Here is a 25369-nt window from a genome sequence, read left to right as displayed (position 1 = left end):
CATTCCTGCAGTGCTGTGGGGAGGCCGTGTGGTTTGGGGTTGAGAGTGTGGGTTTTAGGGCCCTAGAGCTGGGTTCAAGGCCTGGGGGTGCCCCCGGCTCTGTGATGACCCTGACTTGGAGGAGACAGCATTTAGTTGTTAAGTGCTTGCTCGAGAGGTAGCACGTGTCTTAGGCTGATGTGGCAGGCTTGCCGGTGATGGGACACGCGATTTATATCGGAAATGCCGTAAAAAGATGGGAGTCAGGTGTTCCATTATTATAAATTTTAAAATGGAAATGTAAGGCATGGTCTCATAAAAATTGGGAAATATACATTAAAATAGAGTTATATAGTTTGATATTCAAATAAACTCTGGTTAATATTTTGATGTATATACTGCCAGGTTTTTTCCTGTGCATATAGTGGGTTTTTCCTGTGTTGGTGTGTGTGAGATGTTTTAATCATATTATATTACTCAGTTGTTACGGGTTTTTTCTTAATTTAACGTTATATTGTAAACATTTTGCCATGTTGTGACAGTTTTTAATGGCCGCGTAATAGTCTATCTACGGTATGTATATATTTTTAATCATTCCGGTTTAATCACTTTTTTGCTATTGTAATGAAGTGAATATCTCTGTGATTAAAATTAGTTCTCCCACTTAGGATTATTTTCATAGGCTCGAGTCTCAGATGTGAGATTAACTGGGTCAGTGGTAATATTTTTAAGGCATAACTTTCGAAGAATATATTTCTGCATTGATTGGGCAGAACTTGGGGAAGAGATTGTTCTTGGACTTTGTGTCTGTGACAGTGAATTTTTAAATTTTGTAATTAAACATTTAAGGAATTTTATAGATTGCAGTGCTGGTAAATCCGCTGACATCATTAGGAAGGAAGGGCTCTGTGTTTCTCGCTTGTTCTCTTTTTTGCCTTCCCTTTGGCGTGTGATTCATTTCACGTGTTCCAGTCAGTTTTGGAACCAGGCACACAGGTTGGTGTGTCCCGTGGCCCCCGTGCTGGTTATCCTTCAGAACCAATGGCGAGGGGTCACATGCACCCACACACGCAGGTGCCTCAGAGGGAATCCGTGACCCGTGAAGCGTGGGAGATCCCGGCCTGTCGTCCTTTGTGTATGTTCGTGTACAGCCTCCATCTGAGCACTTGTCTCCTCAGCCCCCCAGAGACCCCCTTCTTCCCCACTGTTAGCAGCACACGTCCTTACCGTGCCCTGCAGGGCCTGTGCAGGGCCTGTGTGATTCCTTTGCCTTCCTCCACCATCTCCAGTGCTGTTTCCATTTGTCCTCAGGGCCTTTGCACGTGCTGTTCCTTCTTCCTGAAATGCTTTTCCCCCAGATATCCACATGCTCCTTCTTTTTTAGCTTTTTACTCGCATGTCCCCTTCCCAGTGACACGTTCCCTGGCAGGTCTTTAAAAACTGCAGGCCCTCTTCTCAAATACTCTCTCTTCCCTTTCCTGTTTTGCTTTTCTCCCTGGCAGTTACCACCACCAGTCCTACTATATTTCACTTATTTATTTTGTTGATTAGCATGTCTCCATCACTAGAATTTAAACTTCATAAGGGCAGAGGTCGTGTCTTCTGTTCTATTTTGTTTTGCTTATTGCTTTATCTCCAGTGCATATAATAGGGGATAAATGTTTTGTTGAATGAACCATTAAAATTAGTAATACTAACCTTCTATTAAATAAAAACAAACAGAAAAACCTGTTCTCCTTTTATTTTAAATCCCCTCTGGGATTTTGAGGAAACCATATGTTTTTGAAAAGTCTTCTGCTCAAGTTTGTTTTAAAATGTTAAAAGGGAAAATAATCTTACCATTAAAGAAGATACTTTTTTTAAAAAGACGGTTGTAAAACCACTGAAAATGTTATTATTTGACAGAAGTCGTCGTTCTCTGTAAGTTCATTTCTGGATTCCTTAAATTGGGAGGCCTTCAGGAAATAGGCCTACTGAGGACCGAGGATCAATTTCTTCTGCAGGGAAACAAAATGAAGAGAGAGAGACTACGAGGACTTGATTGAATTGCTTCTGCTGGAAGCTCCTTCCTCCTCCCCTGCATCCCTCCCTCCTTTGCCCTTAGGAAGCCGTTGGTATTCTAGGGTTCAGCTGGTTCCAAAGAGCCGCTAGAACAACCAGCTGCTTCCAACAGAGGATGGAGAAGGCTTGAAATTGATAAACTGGGAAACAGCAAATAGGCAATTCCACACTTGGGTTTTTGCATCAGTAGGTTCTGCCTCAGCTGGAAGCTGGTACTAAATGCACAGAATTTGCGTTTTAACCAGGTCCCCAGGGGATTTTTATGCACATTAAAATTTAAGAAGCTCTGCCTTAAATAAAGGAAAGTGAGTTTAGTTTGTAGAGTATTATCGTGAGAAAGGTACTTAATTTAACTTTTTTCTTTCAACATTACTTTACATTGTCTCTTTCTTTAAAAATTAAGGCAAATGTACAACATTGTGGCGTAAGCACTTACTATGTTATTTAAATAATTATGTTTATAGAAAAATGCTAAGTGGCTGCTTTCATTCTCCTTCCCTCTTTGTTTAATCACTGGGTAAACGCCCAGTTAACCCAGAATACCTGGACAGAAAGGGAGAACCCTAAACCCTCTTTAATTAATACTATTTTAATCAGCAGGGGAGCTTGAAAATTAGGACTTAGGTGAAGAGCTCTGAGGACATGGAACTTGGACCCCTGTGTGCCTGTGGGGGCCCTTGGTCCTCCATCTCCTCTCCATGCCCAGCGCTCACTTCTGGCGCCATGTGGAGGAGGGAAGGGCCCACTGGCTTGGCAGGTGGCCTCGGCTGCAGAGTAGTGTGGGAGGAGCTTGCTGGCTGGCAGGGTGCATGTGGGATGTGCAGAACACTGTGTGTGCAGGGACACAGCTGGCACTGCTGGAATGCACAGCTGGCTGGTTTCCACAGGTGGGGCTTGCAGGTGAGAGAATGGGGCAGAGACCTCTTCAGTATCCTTAGGAGAGACCCCCCCAGACACTTCTGCATCTCACCAGGAGCCTTGGAGATCTGCCTTCCTGAAGCTTCAGAGTTGGAGCTGTCAGAAAGAGTGGACTTAGGTATCAGAGGACCCTCCACCCCATGCTTCCGTGTGACAAGCCCCCTGCTTCCATTGGTCCCACTGACTGGGGGTCTGACATCAGACCTGTATCATCTCACCGTTCTAGAGGCCAGAAGTTCAAAATCTAGGGGAGAACCCTGCCTCACCTCTTTCAGTCTCCAGTATGTTGCCAGCTGTCCTTGGGCTTCGTGCTCAGCCTCGGTCTCCACATGCGGTTCTCTCCGGGTCTCTTCTCTTCTCATGAGGACAACAGTTGTTGGAGGAGGGTCTCATCTTAACTCACAACCTCTTCAGAGACCGTGTTTCCAAATCTGTCCCAGGGGTCAGGACTTGAACATGTCTACTTGGGGGGCACAGTTCAACCCATGGCATCCACCTATGAAACGATGAGAAATGACACACTATTTGTGAGAGCTAAACACAGGTAGCATTTAGTGAGTCTTACTATGTGTTAGACCCTTTACAGACTTTACCTTCTTGAATTCTCATGACAGCCCTGTCGAGATGATACTGTTTGCAGTCCCCATTTTACAGATGAGGCAAACGATGAAACGAGGGGTCAGGCAGCTTGTCCCGAGGTCACCCGCTTAGCTGAGAAGCTGCAGAGACAGGACACAAACCCCAGGACTCAAACTCCAGCCTCTGTGCTAACACCTTCTCTATCCTGCCAACTGCCTGAAGAATATAACACTGTAAATACAACGTAGTACGCAATGCGACCTCCTCAAAGGTGGCAATTATAAAGCTGTATTAGAAATGTAGGGTAAATGGTACAGATAATATATATATACTTCCAATCAATGGCCAATTTAGGGAGCAGTGGATTGAGAAAGGTGTAATAGAAGCAGGGAAAGGTGGAATAAGATGGGATAAGAAGTCGGGAAGGATAGGTGCATGGTGTTAAAGAGATCAGAGGTTGAGGCGGGGCAAGATGGCGGCATAGAGAGGAGTGGAAGCTAAGTAGTCCCCCTGGAACAACTACAAAAAACCAGAAACAGCTAGTAAATAACCCAGAATAACTGCAGGGGGACAAACGAGACCATCCACTCATCATACACCAACCTGAATTGGGAGGAATGCCCGAGAACACAGCATAAAATCTGTAAGTAAAACCTGCGGAACCAGGTCAGGAGACCCCCTCCCCCATAGCCCGAGCTGCAAAGCCTCGTGGTGCCAGAGAGACGCTCTCTCCCAGCAAGCGAATACAGCTCAGCTGAGCTCCAACTGGGGTTTTAAGTAGCGAGTGTGAACTGCTCGCTACAGGTACGCATCCCCAAAAAACAGAGGCTTTGGGTGATGACTGACCTTGGAGAGCCGGAGGGTCACCTTGGACTGGGTCTGAAGGGGACTATCTGTTTCTTTTTCGGCTCAGTGGAGAAAGCCCCAGTCATATTCAGTTTCCAGGGCTGTGACTTGGGGAAGGGTGGAGACAGCACAAGCAGAGATGGAAACCATTGAAATGCTAATAACCTCCACCTGGGGGCTCTGTCTTCTCTAGGAGGAAAGGGGTGGGGCCCTTTCCATTCAGAACCAGACCCCAGAGCCTGGGGGAACACGGCCACACCTCCTCACACCAGTCAAGAATTATAGGCTAACAGGCATCACCTGCTGGGCAGAAAAGCACAGTGACCCGAGGCATCAAAGGGTGGAGCAATTTTCTAGCACACACCCACAGGGAAACCAGATACTGAATATTTCTTCCCTCTGGGACCTGAGCCTGTTCTGGTCTGGGAAAACCTGATTTGGATAACCAAGGAAACCATGTCTAGACAACAGAAAATTACAGCCTACCCTAAGAAAAACAAAGTTATGGCCCAGTCAAAGGAACAAATGTACACTTCAACTGAGATACAGGAATTTAAACTAATGCTAAATCAAATCAAAAAGTTTAGAGAAGATATTGCAAAAGAGATAGAGGCTGTAAAGGAAGCACTGGGCATGTATACGGCAGAAATCAAAAGTTCAAAAAAAACAACCAGTAGAATCTATGGAAATGAAAGGCACAACACAAGAGATGAAAGACACAATGGAAACATACAACAGCAGATCTCAAGAGGCAGAAGAAGACACTCAGGAACTGGAGAACAAAACACCTGAAAGCCTACATGCAAAGGAGCAGATGGAGAAAAGAATGAAAAAATATGAGCAACATCTCCGGAAACTCAAGGATGAAATAAAGTACAATAATGTACGTATCATTGGTGTCCCAGAAGGAGAAGAGAAGGGAAAGGGGGCAGAAGCAATAATAGAGGAAATAATTAATGAAAATTTCCCATCTCTTATGAAAGACATAAAATTACAGATCCAAGAAGCGCAGCGTACTCCAAACAGAAGAGATATGAATAGGCCTACGCCAAGACACTTAATAGTCAGATTATCAAATGTCAGAGACAAAGAGAGAATCCTGAAAGCAGCAAGAGAAAAGCGATCCATTACATACAAAGGAAGCTTAATAAGACTATGTGCGGATCTCAGCAGAAACCATGGAGGCAAGAAGGAAGTGGTGTGATATATTTAAGGTACTGAAAGAGAAAAACCGCCAACCAAGAATCCTATACCCAGTAAAGCTGTCCTTCAAATATGAGGGAGAGCTCAAAATATTTTCTGACAAACAGAAAATGAGAGACTTTGTGAACAAGACACCTGCCCTACAGGAAATGCTAAAGGGAGCACTACAGGGTGATAGAAGACAGGAGTGCGTGGTTTGGAACACAATTTTGGGAGATGGTAGCACAACAATGTAAGTACACTGAACAAAGGTAACTATGAATACGGTTGAGAGAGGAAGGTGGGGAGCATTTGAGACACCACAAGAAAGGAGGAAAGGTAACGACTGGGACTGTGTAACTTGGTGAAATCTAGAGTATTCAACAATTGTGATAAAATGTACAAATATGTTCTTTTACGAGGGAGAACAAGCAAATGTCAACCTTGCAAGGTGTTAAAAATGGGGAGGCATTGGGGGAGGGATGCAATCAGCATAAACTAGAGACTGTAACTAATAGAATCATTGTATTATGCTTCCTTTAATGTAACAAAGGTGATATACCAAGGTGAATGCAGATAAGAGGGGGGGATAGAGGAGGCATGTTAGACACTTGACATTGGTGGTATTGTCTGATTCTTTATTCTACTTTGATTTAAGGTTATTTTTCCTTTTGCTGCTTCCTAGGTGTCATTTTTTTTTGTTTCCTCTTCCTTTCGCCTCTCTACCTTCTTTGAGTCTCCCTCCTGCCTTGTGGAAGAAATGTAGATGCCTTATATAGATAGTGGTGAAGGTGGTGAACACATAAATGTATGACCATGCAGAGAACCATCGATTATTTACTTTGGATGGAATGTATGGTGAATGAACAAAACCATATTAAAAAAAAAAAATGGGTTGATGACAAAACCTCGAGGGCAATATACTGAGTGAAATAAGCTAGACACATAAGGACAATTATGGCAGGGTCTCACTGATAGGAATTAATTATAATATGTAAACTCATAGACATGAAATATAAGGTGCCAAGATATAGGACAAGGTTTAAGAATGGGGAGTGGTTGCTTAGTATGAACAGAATGTTCAACTAGGATGAACTGAAATGTTTGAAATGAACAGGGGTGTTGGTAGCAAGATGTGAGAATAACTAACAGTGCCGAATGGTGTGTGAATCAGGTGGAAAGGGGAAGCTCAGAGTCATATATATATGTTACCAGAAGGAAAGTTGGAGGTCAAAAGATGGGAATGTATAAAACTGAATCCTATGGTGGGCAATGTCCATGATCAACTGTACAAATACTAGAAATCACTTCCATGAACCAGAACAAATGTATGACAATACAATTAGAAGTTAATAATAGAGGGGCATATAGGGAAGAACTATATACCTATTACAAACTATATACTACAGTTAGTAGTATTTCAACATTTTTTCATAAACAGTAACAAATGTACTATATCAATACTAGGAGTCAACAATTGAGGGGGGTTGGTTAGGGATAGGGGAGGATTAGAGTTCCCTTTTCTTTTTTTCTTTTTTCATCTTTCACTTTACTTCTTGTCTGGAGTAATGCAAAGTTTCTAAAAATTGAACAAAAATTAATTGTGATGGATGCACAGCTGTATGAGGGTACCCAGGGGCAAGTGATTGTACACTTTGGATCTTTGGATAATTGTATGGTATCTGAACAATCTCAATAAAAAAAAAAAAAGAGAGATCAGAGGTTGAAGAGCAGACTGAGGGAGGTAAGGAAACAGAAGGAGAGAGGTTAGGTTTTGCAGTAACTGCTTGTGCGAGCTCATCCCCTCATCCCTGCTACCTTAATTAGACTGAGTTTCTGCAGCCCTGTGGAATGGTGATGAGTGGATGAGTCACTTTCTTAGCTCTTCAGCTGTTTGAATACTGAAGTATTCGGCACTGCTAATAAATACATACAAATATACTGTGAGTCGGTGGCCATGTTATATAAGCAATACAGTTATAAACACTGACCCTATATGAACAGTTTGGTGTTGAAATAAAGTTTTAAAACGCATTGTCATTAATGCCGTTTGACAATATGTGTAATTGCTCTTGAACAGAAAAGGGGTGCATTCGAATGGTAAACAGTGGACTTAGGACATGAACATGTCTATTTGGGGTGCACAGCTCAGCCAATGATCAACCCGGGAAAATGATGAGAAACCACATAAGGAACTTTAGTTCAGAATATGTGAGAGCTAAAAATAAGTAACATTTAGTGAGTGTTTACCATGTGTTAGACCCTTTACCGATTTTACCTCTTTTAGTTCAGACTGGTTTACGTTAACAGTTAGCATCAAGGCAGCTGCTTGACCTGTAGCTTAGAGCACCCAGCAGCTCCCTGCCACCCTCCGATTTGTCCTCCGAGGTCTGCCTGGGAGCTCCAGGTGATGGGAGAACTCAGGTTTAAGTGAATAAGAAAGGCAACGTGGAAACCTCTGAAGGGAAAGGAAAGGCAGATTTTGCAGGGACAGACCAAATGGGGTGTGTATGAATGGAGTGGGGAACTCCTCTGGCTTCTTGGTGATAGCTGGACTTGATGGCAAGGAGCAAAGCAATGGAAAATTTTACCTTTTGGATGCTGCCTCCTCTCCTGCTTTGGGAAAACATTTTGCACAAGAAGTAGCTTGGTCTGGTGGAAAGAACCTTGAACTAGGAGGTGAGAAAGAAGCATCCTTGCCTGTCTCTGCCAGTACTTGGTTGCATGATTCTGAGTACATCTGCTGTTTTCTGGATTTTAGCTTTCTTATCTCTCAGCAGATTAGGTGAACTTCCTGCAGTTCTGTTAGAAAGAGGCTCTAAGAAAAGCAGGCTGTGCTCTATATGCTACTGTATATTTGGGGAATGAAATTTTAAGTCCTGCATGTTATTTGTGATTGGTGGGAGAAATTGCTTGAGTTCTGGAGGGCACCGCTCATCACCCAAAGCTATATGATGCCCCAGACGTTATTCTTCTTCCCCTGATAACTGCTGTCCTGCCGTCTGTCACCATATATTGGTTTTGCCTGCTTTGAACTTTATATGAATATTATCACACTGTATGTACCTTGTTGTGTCCGACGTGTCACTCAGCAGTGTCTTTGAAAGTCATTCATGTTGCAAGAAGTTATAAATTAAAAAAGAAAAGTTGATTGATGGTGGTTCATTGTATGACTGTACAATGATTTATTTATCCATTCTACTCTTGACGGGCATTTGGGTTGTTTCCAACTTTTGGCTCATACAAATAATGCTGCTGTGAGCATTTTTGCATGTGGCTTTCTGTGTACCTATTTCTACTGAGTCTACCTCGAGGAGGGGAGTTGCTGGGTCATGGGATATGCATATTTTATGGCCACACTTTAATAGACATGACCAGCGGCTTTCTAAAGTGGTTGTACCAGTTTACACTTCCATCAGCAGTGTCTGAGGATTCCTGTTACTCTGCATCCTTGCCAGTAACTGAGACTGACAGTTTTTAAAAGCATTTTAGCATTTTGATGTGTTTGTGTCTGTTGGTGTGTAAAAGCATCTCATTATGGTTTTCATTTGCATTTGCCTGATTAATATAACGAGGCTGATCATCTTATGCTTATTGGCCGTTTGGATTTCCTCTTTCGTGAAGTGTCTGATCAGATCTTCTGCCCATCATTCACTTACTGCAAGAACTTGGACAAGTTACCAAATGTCTTTCAGTATAGTGCTGTAAATTCATAAAATAAGAATAATGTCATCTGCTTTTCAGTTTCTTTGGTCACTATCTATTTGAGTAACTAAAGCAAGTTAGTATCAATCCCTGGCCTTCATTTCTCTGAAGCCCCTTAGAACCTTATATAAAATATTTTCTGCTTTGATAACATCTACTTGGATATAGAGATTTTTAAAGATAGAAGGTCCAGAAAGTGAGTGGAATCATCATTTTAAACTTGCTCAAATGCATAAAAAAATTACAATTAAAAAAAATAGGACCAATTTATAACAAGACAGACTCTTAGAAATGGTTTCTTTTTGTGGAAATTATAATTATTGAATCAAATTTTGAGTTAAATATTTCATATACCTTCAAGAAGAATTGTGCCAATTTTTTTCTTATTGTAGGCTGATGATTCCTGTTTCCAGATCACTCTTCTGGGCTTAGATTCTTTGTATAATTAACTACAACGTCTCACTGCTGGTCCCCGTAGGTGCTTCCTACAACCATGTCAAAGACTGAACTGCTCTTCTCTCCCAACATGTTCCTTTCCGTCCACCAGTTTCAACGACAGGAACAACAACTGCGATGTCAATCTTATCAACAAAAACCTGATCAGCCAGCCAAGATTCTTAAAATTGGCAATCTCAGTTATTGGCAAGAATTAAAGAAATACCCAGTGGCAGGCAATGAATCCATAAAAACACCTTCCCTTCTTTTACTATTTACTTTGGGCTGTTCAGGCTGATCTGAATGACTGATGTTTCTTATTTCCAGCTTATAAAATTCTGATGAAGTTTATGGCACATAGGATTTGTACTTTATGACACATTTAAGAACCTCTTTGTATAATATGCGGTTGGTATATTTATGCTTATTTTAAAAATACTAACAATTTGTACTTGTAAATGGTTTTGGAGGTTTCTAGTTATATCTTTGTTTCTCTGATATATTGTTGGGCCATTTCTTTGTTTTAGTCAATTAATGTATTTTTTCTATGTAAAAATATCATCTCTTAAAATGATCCCATTTTATAATGTAGCTTCCAGAAATGCATAATGTTGAATGGCAGTTGTATATATAGGGCATAAATTAGGAAGTGATTTAAAATAATTTCTTGCTTTCCAAAGGCTTTGTCCCAGGGTCTTTTTAAGACCTCTAAAATGTGTTTAAAATATTTTTTTGTTATTTAATCATAACTTTTCATGATCAAATTATAGAATAAGGTCCTGCTGCATTTGGAGTTTTTTGCCTTGCTGGGTTTTTGAAAGAAATAAGACACAAGAGAGCTTGAACCAGAAACAAAAATGTATTTTGAAAGGGTCTAAGCGAGCTGTACTTGAGCACATTCAAATACCCATTTGATTCCATCTTCTACAATACGATGCGATCGTTTATTTTCCTGGTTAATATTAGGGTAGTATCTTCTTCCGAGTCCTTCTCTGCATGTGGAGAATCTTGTTAATGAGAGACTGAACTAATCTTTACATTACTAAAGTTATTCCTTCAGAATTCCCTCGCAGAAAAATATTTTGGAAATTCATTATCTTTCCTTTATAATTTGAAAATCTTATGGGATGAGATTTTAGGAAGGGATTTACTTCATGTTTGAGAACACAGTTCTATGAGAACAGTATTATACTTAGAAAAGTAAGTTGTTTGTTTCACTAAGTGATAATTCTATCATCACTGCTTTATGATTAGCAGGTACTTTCTGGCAAGTTGGTAACAATGAGGAATGTAAAACTCTGCTCCTTGATTTTGGTAAACATGCGTAAAAGGTGATTACAAATGCTCGATAGGGCTATTTAGGATTTGAGGGTGGGGCAAAATACTTGTGCTAGTTTAAATTATATTCAACCGCAAATGTCTACATTGAGCTAATGCTCTCTTGTTTTGGGGGTATGCTAAATGTGGTTGACTACCACAATACTTTTTTAAATATGTTTTTATCAAATTATTTCCTTCATCATTTGGTTCTCCTGCCTTTTGGAAGTTGCATGGTTTTTAAAATGTAGGAGAGACAAAACAAGCAGAAAATTTAATCATTATTCATATTGTACATCTTTGGGACTTGTTGGGGAAGGATGACATGAATGAATGGCTAAGGTTAAATTTTTAGATTTTTTTCATTTTAGATGTGTATTTCATTTAGTCATTTTATTCTGTGCTCCTTCATCCAAAAAATGTAAGCAAAAGTTTATAGGAAGCAGATTTAAGTAGTTTTTGGTGATCCAAATATCAAGTCATTTGCTATAAATCTATTCCTGATATGCGGAATTAGTCAAACTGGTAAATTCCTGGGTATTTTTGTTTTTCACAAGTATTTTGTTTGGAACTTTTGTTTCTGCAAGATCTAAGTTATCTAAGGCTTTATTTAAAAAAAAAAAAGCTTGTCATATACAGTAGATCATTCTTCTGGATTGAGAATAGCAATTCAACATAAGGAGGGTAATTTGTTGGATTGATGTGTATGTAGTTACTTGCCATCAATAAGTGGACCAAAAAACATTTCTTAAAGGTGAAATAGTGCTTAGAAGTCATTGGTATTTTAAGTCCTAGCAAACAGTCTTTGTTTGAAAAAACTTGGTCCTGGTTAAGTAATTAGAAAGTTCACTGGGATATGTAAGAATCACATTGAGATCTTGTACATTTTTGGACAGGAAGCTGTTTTCAGTGAAAAGACCTCTAGAATGGGAGTTACATGAGTTTGGGCTGTGGGGAAGTCATCTCACTTCTCTGAGCTCCATTTTAAAAGAATTTAAGTACATAGTTGGAATAATAATTAGATAAGGCAGTGGGCCCATAGCACCCTGGGAGTTGCTCAATTAATGTTCACGGGATGTTATGGAACTTTGAGAATCATTTACCCTTATATTTAATTACAGTTCATATTTACAGAATTCTTGGTATAGTGATTTATCTTGAATTGGAATTCAAGCTAGCTATTATTTAGAAAACAACCCTGCAGTGTATGTGTGCATACCAAATACTTTTCATTTTTTTATTTGGGTGGTCATTCTCTAAAACCAAAGCCATATCAACGTAGAATACGACTCCCGGGGAGGAATGTAGACCTGGCATCGTGGGACGGAGAACATCTTCTTGACCAAAAGGGGGATGTGAAAGGAAATGAAATAAGCTTCAGTGGCAGAGAGATTCCAAAAGGAGCCGAGAGGTCACTCTGGTGGGCACTCTTATGCACACTTTAGACAACCCTTTTTAGGTTCTAAAGAATTGGGGTAGCTGGTGGTGAATACCTGAAACTATCAAACTACAACCCAGAACCCATGAATCTCGAAGACAGTTGTATAAAAATGTAGCTTATGAGGGGTGACAATGGGATTGGGAAAGCCATAAGGACCACACTCCACTTTGTCTAGTTTATGGATGGATGAGTAGAAAAATAGGGGAAGGAAACAAACAGACAAAGGTACCCAGTGTTCTTTTTTACTTCAATTGCTCTTTTTCACTCTAATTATTATTCTTGTTATTTTTGTGTGTGTGCTAATGAAGGTGTCAGGGATTGATTTGGGTGATGAATGTACCACTATGTAATGGTACTGTAAACAATCGAAAGTACGATTTGTTTCGTATGACTGCGTGGTATGTGAATATATCTCAATAAAATGAAGATTTAAAAAAAATAAAATAAAACCAAAGCCATAAACCATTTTTTTAAAAAAATGAGAGGTGATTTTTAATTTCTCAGAGGATATCTCTTAACGGAGTGGGTGTGACCTTCTGCCCTTTTTGGAGAAGGATGCTGGGGGTAGACTGTGCTAGTGGGTGCTTGTGGCCCTTGGTCCATTACATATTTGAAACGTGCTATATTCATAAGGCATCTTTTGGTGTTATACTATAAAGATACACCTTCCACCAGGTAAATACCTTAAAGAACCATGTAACTACTACGTAAATACCTTAAACTGTAGTATACGGTTTTTCTTTACAATCAAGAAATGTTCTCAGCACTATTAATATATATAATTTCCAGAAAATAAGTAGGAAAAAAAACTATTTCCATTATAGGAGAATGGATAAATAAGATGTGGTATGTTCACAGTGGAATTTTGTACACCAGTGAAATAAACAAACCCAACAGAAACTAGCCATTGGACAGACCCTTCTCTTCTTTCTGGCAGACGTTAGATAATCACATTTTCCAGCTTCCCTTGCTTTAATGAACACTTTTAATAACTGAATTAGCAAGTAAAGTCAGAGGCTATTAAAGAAGAAAAAATGAAAATAGAAAGGATCTTGGAGTCAGTTGTATTTGCTTCTGGAATCAGAGAAATAAAGAGCAATTCTTTCTGATTTTAAGGGAGGTTATGCAAATGCTGGATGCAAAGTGAAAATTCTCAGTCCAAGTATCATTTTGCAAAGTATTTTCTTTATTTTTGGAAACAAGCTCACACTTTTTCCTGTTGTCATGAGGCCCTTTATTGTTATCACAGAGAGGACCAAAGGAGAGAATTAGATAAGTATAATCTAAACCCCTCATCACTACTGATAAAATGATTCAGAGAATTGCCCAGGAAATGATCTCAGTGGGTTGTTGGTTTTTTTCATCATCTTGGTCATTTTGTGAGGCTGATAATAAGGTTGTTGTTACCAGATTATATGGGTCATAAGTAAAATTAGAACTAAGTTAAAATAGTAGTCTATTTGTAAAACATTTCTAGAAGTTTCATGACTTTCTTTACAGTTTTTTATTTACTTAAGATTTAACAGTGGCTACTTTCTATGAAGACAAAGTTTTAGAATGAGGATTTGAGAATTTATCAACTCTTTGAAATGTTTGGGACTTGAAAATAAAGTGCATCTGAGAGTGACAAAAGAGAGAAAGAGAGCGAGAGGGCGTGCAGAGCAAAGTGCTGTCTAGTGAAAAATTACATTGAAACCAGAAATCTGAATAGGGAAGGAAGTTACAGAGGAAAAGATCAGCCAATTCAAAACAATCTTTCAATGAAACCATATAGAAACAGCTTCAGAAAGGACCCATATCGTCAACCTAGATGAAAGATAATATCATGAATGTCCAAGTAAATAAAGTAAAAAATTTATACTTTAAAAAATTTGAAATATACACTAAAGTAAAATTTAGGTTTTTGAACTCAAATCATCAGAGTGTTAAAATTTCTTTGATTATTTTTCCTGTCTTTCAAACATTAAAATAACAAATGAATACCAGTATTACTAGGAAAAATACATCTAGATATCCAACATTAAAGGAAAGCCAATTGTTACCCACCTGGATTGGTTAAAAAAAAGCTTCTAATTAGAATTTAATTCTAATTAGATTCTATAAACAGAAGCTGCATGAGTTGCTAAGCATGCATAAGAAAGAATTTCATTAGAATCTCTTAACTCAATTGGAATTTCAAACAAAAACCCTCTAATTCAAAATGTCAGAATTCGACATATGTTAAAGAATATTGCAGAAACCCAATATGTGAGGAATGATTTGCAAGAAAGTTAATACTCCATGGCATTAGGGCTGTGAAGAAGGTAGTTTAAAAATAAGAGATGAATATGTTTATTAGGCTTTATTTATGTCATCACATTAGTGTGTTTTTTAAAAGAACTCTGTCAAGTTAAAAACGGATTTCTCAAAATTATCTCATAGCTCCATATCTAAACATTTAACCCATATTATTATTCCCTGTCTACTGAAAGCATACAGTGGAAAGAGTGGGCTTTGCTCTGTCACCTACTGGGTGTGTGTGTGTGTGTGTGTGTGTGTTTTAAAGCACCTTTATTGAGATGTATTAACATAACATACAATCCATCCAAAGTGTACAATCATTGGCTTTCAGAATAATCACAGAGTTGTACGTTCATCACTGCAGTCAACTTTAAACATTTTCATTACTCAAACAAACAAACAAAAAACCCATAGCCTTAGCAGTCACCCCTCAACCCTGATATCCATCCCCAGTCCTACTATAAGCATAATCTATTTCTGTCTCTATAGATTTATTTATATTTATATTTTATAGAAATGGAATGACACAATATGTAGTGCTTTGTGTCTGGTATCTTTCACTTAGCATAATGTTTTTTTAAAATTATTATTATTTTAATTAAAGAAGTTGTAGGTTTACCAAAAAAGTCATGTAAAAAAGACAGTGTTCCCATATGACCCCCCTACTGTTGACACTTTGCATTAGTGTGGTACCTTAGTTACAAAGATGAAAGAATATTGAAATAGTGCTATTAACTGTACTCTGTAGTTTACTTTAGGTGTAGTACAGGGTATGTGTTTTTGACAAATTATTCAACCCCCGTGAAGCCTGGTTTCCCCATCACAGTTGTGATGTTTGCAAAGATCTGGTAAAAAAAAAAGTTCTGTGGATAGTCAAGATTTTGTTTTTCCTTCAGATGAACTATATTTTATACTCTAATTCCCTGAGAATCTGAATGGTGTTTACCATAATGTATTTTTTATATTTATATAGGTTGGACTCCTGTGTTGCTTTTTAAAAAATAAATGGTTAAGTGGTGTTTTAAATAAACAGCTAAAAACCGTTTTAAATACAGAGTTCCCTAGTGTTCTGCATGAGGTTCTGTTCTAAATGGTTTCCAAGCCTTGATGCCTTTAATCTGCATTACAAGCATGTGAAGCGGGCCCTGTTATTATGGGCTGCCTAATAAAGGTGAGAGCCGAGATGTGTCAGTGCTCTCCCCAGTTAGGAAAGCCAGGGTTCCCACCCAGGTGTTTGCCTGCAAAGTCCTGATGCTTAACCCCGCCCACCCGTGTAATAAAACACATGAAGCCAGATGAGTCATGCAATAACAGTTCAACAGTCCGACTAACTACAAGAAAAAACAACTGAGAGTATATGCATTTTGAAATCACGCCTTCTGTTTTCTCAGCAAATGACACTGTAAAACATGTTGCATTACCATGAAAAAGTCTGGCCCTAAAATAAGTAAGAAAGTTGTATGTTAAGTAACCATTAGTACTAATATAACCTGTGGTAAGTTTACAAAAAGATAGCAAAATGTTTTCAAAGAATCAATAGGAGTAAGACTCATATTATTAAATATATATATATATGAAGAATAGATAGTAGAATCTTTCCAGATGAACACAGTGTAGGAAGACTTTATTATGTTTAATCATGACTAATTCCTGGAATGTACTGGCAAGCAGTCTCCATTCTATCTAAAGTACAAATAATTAACAAAAGATAGCATTTGTGTGAACAAGAGTTTGTTCATAAGTTTCTTATTGGGTTTGCTTTGGTGACGGCCCCACCTCTTTCACTTCTAATATTTAGACTTTGTACTTTTTACCTATGTGAGTTTTTACCTCTGTGAGCTTTATTGAAGTATAATTTGCATACAGTAAAGTTCACCCCTTGTAAGTATACATTTCAGTGATTTTTAGCAAATTTATACTAACTTTTAGAACATTTCTCTTACCCCAAGAAGTTTCCTCAGGCCAGTTTGCATTCCCTTTTGGGAGGTTTTCATTACTTTTTCTTGTTTTAGTCTTAGTGTTTTCCTTTTATATTACTGTCACCGCTCTGTTTAGGTTGCTTTGTCTAGTTGTTATATCTAATTTTTACAGAGTTCGTTTTCATCTTTTATTATGGTTTCTTTTAACCTTGAGTTATTATTCAATCAGATGACCTTGTTACGGAGTCGTTTAAGGGAATCAGATGACGGTTGTTAGTCCCCAGGAGTTTAACTGCTTCCTTCTCTCCCACGGATGGGTGACGGTGAGGAGAGCAGACACTCATAGCAGGAGGACTTCTCAGGTGGGCGTCTGGTGCTGCTTTCTGCACTGTGCACCCACAGTTAGCCTTTGCGGTAAAGTGCCACAGGGCAGAAGGCTCTGTGGGTTTAAGGAGAGGAAGGAGTGAAGCCGGCAGTGACGATGATTGCCCCTCATCTTCTCTGTTTGGTCCTGTGATGGTGTAACTCCCCTTCCTGCAGGGAGAAGGTGGGAGACTGGTCGGGATTCCATGTGGTTTTCTGGGAGAGGGGGGTAATGGAGGTGACTGGGCTGAGATCTGTTGCGTTGAACAATTGCAGTTATTTTGCAGGAAGCGAAAAAGAAACGACTCACAATTCATCCCATCTTCTCCATTTTTGTGAAGCGCTCAGTCAAACAAGACATGCCAGGCTCAAGTCAGAAACTTGAAGCATGAAATCATTATCCAAGAGAGTTACCTACATAGTTAAAAGAAAAAGAAAAAGAGACTTGGATTATTTGGGGTCTATGAGGCCAAGTCATAATACACTAGAAAGAAATGTAACATGTGTAATTTTTCAAATGTTTAAATTAGAGTCCACAGTAAATAAAGGAAATAAAAAATACAGTAAATTAGATGGTAGAGCTGTTGTCATGAAGAATCTAGACCAACTACAGAATAGAAAAGACAATGAAAGATAAATGTGATGTGTGACTGGTGGGGCGGGGGGTAGTTTCTAGCAAAGGAATCAGGAATCCTGGGTTTTAATTCTTACTTGCTGTAACCTTGGATACACGATTTAACTAATCTAGGCCTCAGTTTCCTCACGTGTAACATGAAGGTATTTGCTTATTCTGAGTAAATCTTAAAGATTCTTTAATGATGATATGGCAACCCAGCCCAGGAAATGATGATCACCGCCACCAGCAGCCATCAGTGGAATGCACATTAAGATCAGCACACATCCATCACAATGACTAAAATGAAAAATAGTGACCACATCAGATGCTGGTGAGGGTGTGGAGAAGTTGATAACGTTCCTGGTCAGCATGTTAAATGGTACAGCCACGCTGGAGAACACTGGCAGTTTCTTACAAGACTGAACATGTACTTATCAAGTGACCCAGCAATTGTGCCTTTGTATATTTATCCCAGAGAAATGGAAACTTATGTCCACACAAAAACCTGTACATGAGTGTTCACAGCAGCTTTATTCATAGTAGCCCCAAACTGGGAACAACCCAGATGTCCTTCAATAGGTGCTGGTTAAGCAAAACAGGGTGCATCCGTGCTGTGGAATAGGACTGAGCGATGGAAAGAGTGAACTGTTGATGCACCCAGCCACCTGGATGGATCGCACGGAGTTCTGCTGAGTGAAAAAAGCCAATCCTGGAAGGTCACTGACTGCACAGTTCCATTTATATAGCATTCTTGAAATTACGAAACGATAGAAATAGGGAACTGATGAGGGGTTGCTGGGGAGTTAGGGACTTGGGTGGGGGCAGGAGCAAGGAGGGGGAGGGTGGTTATAAAAGGCAGCTGGAGAGACTGTTGTGAGGACGGACATACCTTGCCTGGTAGATGCACAAACCTACACACATGATGGAATTGCGGAGAACTAAACACACTCATGCACACTCACACACTTGTATGAGAACAAGCAAAACTGGGGAAATCTGAATAAGACCGGTGGATTCTGTGTCAGTATTTTGGTTGTAGTTTTGCAGGATGACAGTGTTGATGGAAACTGGTTTAAAGGCACACGGGTTCTCTGCATCGTTTCTTATAACTAGATGTGAGTCTGAAATTGCAAATAAGATACTTAACTCTTAAGAAAACTATGCATATTTTTTCCTTCTTATATGGAACAATGTTGGGTACATAGCAGGTGCTTGATAAATATAAATGAATAAGTGTGTGTGTCTGTCTATATGTGGGTACAGTGATTCTCCACTTGGATTGCAAAAGGAGGTTCTGCTCAATATTTAAAACTTAGCTAAACATTTGGGTAGTGAATTAAGCCTGGAGTAACCTTTATCTTATAAGCTCTACCTGAGCATTTGATGGCTGTCACACAGGGCTCAATTTGAGTCTCACATGTTGATGATCCCCCTCTTCCCTGCCAAATTCCCAAATCTCAGAAGGGCGGATAAGCTAAAATGCATTTATGGTGCATTCGTTTTGATTGTACAAGGTCTCTGTAGATGGCTTCAGTGTCTCCATTCATTCAAAGGACCGAAAATTAGGGGGACAAAAGTTAACTGGTCATCCTGGATCGAAGTTCTTATCATGCGCTTGATTACTGACCCAGATTTCTCTGAATCTCCATCATTTGCTTTGAAGCATCTTTCCAATTGTGTCTTACATCTGAGAATGTCAGAATACTGTGATTTTAAAAGCTATCAAGAACAAAAAAGTTTGAAAAGAGAATAAGAGAATGTACTATATTTTATGGAACTTTCAGAGAAAGAAGTAAGTAGATGTTTATGAACTCGGCTTCTTACACATTTTCTCATTTAATCTACACACTGATTCTTTGAGAGAACTGCTTTTATTCTTCTTTTATTGATGAGACAGCTGACACTTAGGGAGGTTAAGTGATTGTTCACTATCACACAGCCAGCAAGTGGCAAAACCAAGGTTACTGCCTGATCTGGCTGGCCCCAAATCCTGAGCCCTTAACCACAGTGCTGAACTGAAACTTAAAAATGCCAAGTCAGATCAAAGACAGAGAATCGAAACAAAATCTTGTTTTCTTGAGGAATGAGGGGGAGGCGGGAAACAATGATTAATAAGTGTTTTTTTTACAATGTTAAATTCTAGAATAGCTTTAAACTTTTAATATATTCATATTTGATGTATACAAAAGAATGTCTGCCATGCTTATGGGCATTGTCAGGCATCACTATAGAATGACCCCTTAGGAACCGAACGCCAGTCTTTAGAACTGAGGCGTTGCCAGCACACTTAAAGTAACTTGCCTGTTTCTCCCAGACTTTCCCCATTGTCATATTTCTGCCTCCTTGCGATAATCATTTTCTTGAGTTTTGTGTCATTACGGATTGAATTACATGCTCCACAAAGACAAGTTCAGATGCTACCCCTGTCCTGTGGGTGTGAGCTCGTTTGTAAGGGGGACCTTGGAAGTTGTTATTAGTTAAGGTGAAGCCAAACTGAATGGGGTGGGGAGCCTTCATCCAACATGATGTCAGCACAAGCAGAGGAAATGGGAAAGACGAGGAGGCAGATGGGGAGAGAGACAGCGTGAGATGGGGGCAGGGATCGAGTTATGGATTTCTGGTAAGCCAGCGTCCGAACGCTACAGACTTCAGAGAAAGTGTGATCCCAAGGCAATTGGCATTTGGACTTCTAGCCTCCAAAACCGTGAGATAAATTCCAGTTGCCTGAAGCCACAGTCTGTGGTATTTATCCTAGCAGCCCTGGCAAACTGAGACAATGGTTATCATTCCATCATGGTTTATTTATTTATTTTTAATAGCTTTATTGAGGCAAGTTTAACATTTACTCAGCTGTACATATTGAAACTGTACAGTTTGACAAGTTTTTGCATAAGTATACACCTGGAAAACCATCACCACATTGAAGATAACGAAAATACTCATCACTCCCCAAATGTCCTCCTGTCCCTTTGTCATTTTTCCCTCCTTTCACCTACCCAGACAACTGCTGATCACCTTGCTATCATTGTAGATTAGTTTTTAGGGTTTTTTCTAGAATTGTGTATAAATGGAATCCTGTAGTATGTATTTTGTTTTTTTTTTTTTTGTCCAGATTCTTTAACTCATCTTAATTACTTTGAGATTCATCCATGGGGCTGCATGTTTCAGCAGTTCTTTCCTTTTTATTGCTGGGTAGCATTCCATTGTTTGGATGACCACAACATATTTATCCGTTCATCTGTTGGTGAAACGTTTGGGATGGTTCCAGTTTGGGGCTATAACAAATAAAGCTGCTTTGAACCTTTGGGCACGAGTCTTTGTGTGACATAGGCTTTAATTTCTCTTGAGTAAATGTATAGTTGCAGAATGGCTGCATCATGTGGTAGGTGTATGAGTAACTTTTTCAGAAACTACCAAATGGTTTTCGAAAGTGTTTGTACCATTTTACATTCCCACCAGCAGTGCAGGAAGTGCCATTTGCTCCACATTCTTACCAACACTTGGTATGGTCAGTCTTTATAGTGTTAGCAATTTTAGTAGGTGTGTAGTGGTACGTTATTGCAGATTATTTTGCATTTCCCTGCTGACTAAGAATGCTGAGCTGCTTTTCATATGCTGATTTGCCTTCCATATAGCTTGTTAAAGTGTGTTCAAATTGCTCATTTAAAAAAAAAATGGGTTGTTTTCTTATTATTGAGTTTTGAGAGTTCATTTATATTTTAGACACAAGTCCTTTATCAGATATGTGATTTGCAAATATATTTTCCTTGTCTGTGGCTGTTCGTTTCATTCTCTAAAGAGTGTTTTTCAAAAAGCAGAAGTTCTTAATTTTTATGAAGTTTCATTTATCTTTTTTTTGTTTGTTTTATGGATCATACTTCTGGTGTCATGTCTACAAAATCTTAAGTTCAAGTGTTTATTCACATAAAGATGAGCAGATTTGATGTCAAGTGATAAAAGCCACTTTGCCCCACACAGTTTTCCAATGTTATAAAAGTTCTTTATATATTGTCTCCTGGGGAAGATATCAGTATACAGTTACCTACCACATCCCCTATGTGCCTTATTTTAAAAATACACATAATCAGTTCCTTGATCATCTAGTAGCATTCAGAAATAAAATTGTCTTTTTGAAAATGTGAAAGCTCTCTGTGAAAACTAAAGTGCATTTTTCTTCTGGCACACACAGCTTCTTTGCAGGTCTTCATTTAACTTGCTGTAGGGCCTGTCCTCTGGGCTCCTTGGGGAGAGTAAATGCAGAATTGGCACACACAACAATGACAGACGAGTAGAGACACAGGGCCCTCTGTTTTCTTCAGAAGTTTTAGAGTTTTAGGTTTTGCATCTAGATCAATGATCATTTTGGGTTAATTTTTATATACGATGTTAGTTATTGATCAGAGTCCTTTTTATTTATTTATTTTTGCAAATGGATAGTCATTTGTTTCAGGACTATTTGTATGTATAAGTATTTGTGTTGTTTATGTACAATATTGACATGCTTTCGTGTCTCATATAAATCTCTAGGAATAGATGGCTGCATTTGCTAGTGGATCTATATGTGGACTTTTATTCTATTCTGTTGACTTATCTGTCTGTCTTATACCAATACTATACTTTCTTGATAACTGTAGCTTTATAATAAGTCTTGAAGTCTTGTAATGTAGATGCTCTGTTCTTTTCCAAGTTGTTTTGGCTATTTTAGGTTCTTTGCATTTTAAAGTGAATTTTAGAAATGGTTTGCCAGTGTCTACACAAGAATCTCCTGAGTTTTGCTTGGGATTGCATTGAGTTTATAGATCAATTTTGGGAGAGTTGACAGCCTCACAATACTCAGTCTCCTGAACCACGAACATGGTACATCTGTTTATGTAGATGCTCTTTAATATCTCTCAGCAGTGTTTTGGGGTTGGCAGTCTACAGGTCTTGCAAATCTCTTGTCGGTTCTATACCATTGTTTATGCCATTGTAAATGGTATTTACAACAGTTTTCAATTTCACATTGTTTCTTGCTAGCATGTAGAGTTGGTTTTTGTATATTGCGTAATACTCCTTGGCTTCCCACCAGCAGGAACTCAGTGCCGTGGCAGCCCTGCTGCAGGTTTGACTGGGGACTGTCCCTGTCTTGCTCTCTTCCAAGAAATGAGAGAAAATGAGATTGATGAATAGCTAATTGGTAACAGTCCAAATATTGACTATGTGATAAAATATTCCAGATTTAGAAATCCCTTGACTTTATTTTCTTTGTGGTATAATAAATTTTATCAAGAAAAAATTGCTTTCAGGGACAATTTTAAATTGTAACATTCATTTGAAGCACATCATTATGGAGAAATAGACTCATTAGTGGAACATAATAAAAAATATAACAATTAAATCAAGCAGATTCAAGTATTTGCTGTTTGCCAAAGGAGACTTTTCGAAGCTGCTGGGGCGAACTTGGAATTGTAATTTAATATGAAATCTTAGCAGCAATGCAGGCATGTTAACTTTGAGATATCTTTTTGATTGGAGAGACGTCTGGGGTAGAGATAAACATCTGGGAGTCATCTGCATATAGGTGGTATTTAATGTCATAGATGAACGAAACCCCCAAAAAACAGAATGTGGCTAGACAAGCCCACAGACTGAGTCCAGTGTGCTGTCCTGGAAGCCACGTGGAGGACATTTTTAAGAAGGAGGGAGTGATTCTGCTGAATGATCCGTGACATAGGAGGGGCACTGAGAGCTGACCCTTCAGTCCAGCAACACGGAAACCATTTGTACCTTGACAAGAGCAGTTTCAGGGGGTTATGGAGGCAAAAGCCTAATTTAAGAGAGCTGAAGAGGAAAAGGGGGAGGGGGGAGAAGAATTGGAGACAGCAAGTGTAGACAGCTTTCAAGGAGATTGGCTTTAAAGAGAGATGGACAGACGATGTGGTTGCTGGAAAGGGCTGTTTGGTCAACAGAGGATTTCTTTGCTTTAGTCTTTGGTCTTCGTGTTTTTAAAAGTAGAGAAATTACAAAATGTGTGTACCGATGGGAGTGATATAGTCAATAGAAAATAGACGATGCATAAAAGAGAGGGGAGATTGCTGGAGCTGTATCTTTAAACAGCAAGAAGGGCTGGGATCTGGTGCACAAGTGGCAAGGCCTTAGAAGAATGTGCAGCTCATCCGTCATAGCAAGAGGGAAGAGACGAGAATATGGGCATGGTTATAGGTAGGTGGGGAGATCTTAACTTAACAGATGGCAGGGTCATCAGCTGCGAGTGAGGATGGGTGGAAGTATTGCCAGGCAACACCGAAGGCTCTCTTGAACATAAAGTGTAAACAGCTTAGTTTTTGTTTTTCTCAAGCTGTGTTCAGTTGCACATGCGCACGCCTAGAGAAGACGATGTTGGATTTACCCAGTTAGGTTTTGCCAGGCAACTTTGAGGAAGTGAGAGAAGGAAGGACAGAGGAGTGACCGGAAGCTGGCTTAAGAGGGAAGTGAGGACAGGGCTGCTGAGGGATGGGGAAGAGGTGGTGGGTCAGTGGACCATGAATCCAGAATGAAGAATTGTAAGAGTTTGAGCACCAGAGGGAATGAACCGAGAAGTGTTAGGGTATCCTAGAAGGGGGTCGTGGTGGGATTACAAAGGGGTTTCAGTCGTGATCAGGCAGAAGCGGAGAGTGGAGAAGGGGTGGTCTCAGGGACTTGGAAGGATTGCCCATGTGGATACAGAATTTGTGGTCAGAACTTTGAAAGCCTTTTCTCTTATTTCCTAATATCTGGTGTTGCTGCTGGACTGTCTGATGGCAGTTCTAGTCTTCCTTCTTCGTAAGGGTGCCAGGTTTGTTTCTTAGAGTCCTTAGTTCAGGGAGAGATTTCCTTGATGTTATCTTAGTTCCTTCTTTTGCATTTTTAATTTTAGCCACTGTATTTTTAATTTCCAAGAGCTGTTTCTTGCTTCTAATGGTTAATTTTTCCCAGCAGCGTTTTCTAGAGAAAAAATTGTGTTTTTCATTTGTTGTAACACAAGTAGTTCACGCATCAGAATATGGTTATTTTTCTTTTTTAAGGACATATCGGTATTCAGGTATTATATTTTTTCTTACATGTTTTTTTCTAAGTGAAGAGGTATATTGTGTTACATAGTTAACTTTCAAATATCTTTTCATTTTAGGTATCAAAAAATAAAGATGGAAAAGAACAAAGTGAAACTGTATCACCATCCGAAGATGAAACCTTCTCATGGCCAGGCCCCAAAACAGTTATGCTGAAAAGAACATCTCAGGGCTTTGGTTTTACATTACGGCATTTTATTGTTTATCCCCCAGAGTCTGCAATTCAATTTTCATATAAGGTAAGAGAAAGAAATTTAATAAAAACACAAGGCAATTGCTATCTCCTTCTCTTTTTCTCATGTTTCCCTCCTACCTTTTTCCCATCTTTTTGCCATTTTATTATATTCTTTTGTATATCTTCCTGCATTTTAGAACAAAAACTTCGATCTATTCTCTGAAAGGTCATACTGATTCTGGACTCCAAATCTATGTTTATAGCATTTCTAATTCCAGATTTCTTTCACCACCTTTCTCTAGCATGTAACTGTTTTTCTACTATCTGGAAAGGTGATGAGTTTTCTGGAAGGGTATGCAGAGGAAACAGTTTGTTAAAATATTCTGACAGTTATAAATTTATTGGGATTGTAACAGTACTTAGCTTTTCGGTGTGTGACAGGACGGCAAGTTGACGTAAAAGCCC

At 39.1% G+C, this 25369-nt stretch overlaps 1 protein-coding gene across 12 annotated transcripts in view; it reads left to right on the top strand.

Annotated features, from left to right (window-relative positions):
* The window catches only part of ARHGAP21 (Rho GTPase activating protein 21), a 141065-nt gene that overhangs the window by 24036 nt on the left and 91660 nt on the right, over positions 1 to 25369 (top strand). For all 12 annotated transcript variants that reach the window (XM_037837865.1, XM_037837864.1, XM_037837871.1 and 9 more), the window contains exon 3: positions 24789 to 24968. In XM_037837865.1, coding sequence (XP_037693793.1) covers positions 24789 to 24968 — 180 coding nt within the window. The remainder of the gene's footprint in view (positions 1 to 24788; positions 24969 to 25369) is intronic.

Source organism: Choloepus didactylus, chromosome 5 (genome assembly GCF_015220235.1).
Source record: "Choloepus didactylus isolate mChoDid1 chromosome 5, mChoDid1.pri, whole genome shotgun sequence".
NCBI lineage: Eukaryota > Metazoa > Chordata > Mammalia > Pilosa > Megalonychidae > Choloepus > Choloepus didactylus.
The sequence above is the reverse complement of the archived record's forward strand: the minus strand, read 5'-3'. Positions and strand labels throughout refer to the sequence as shown.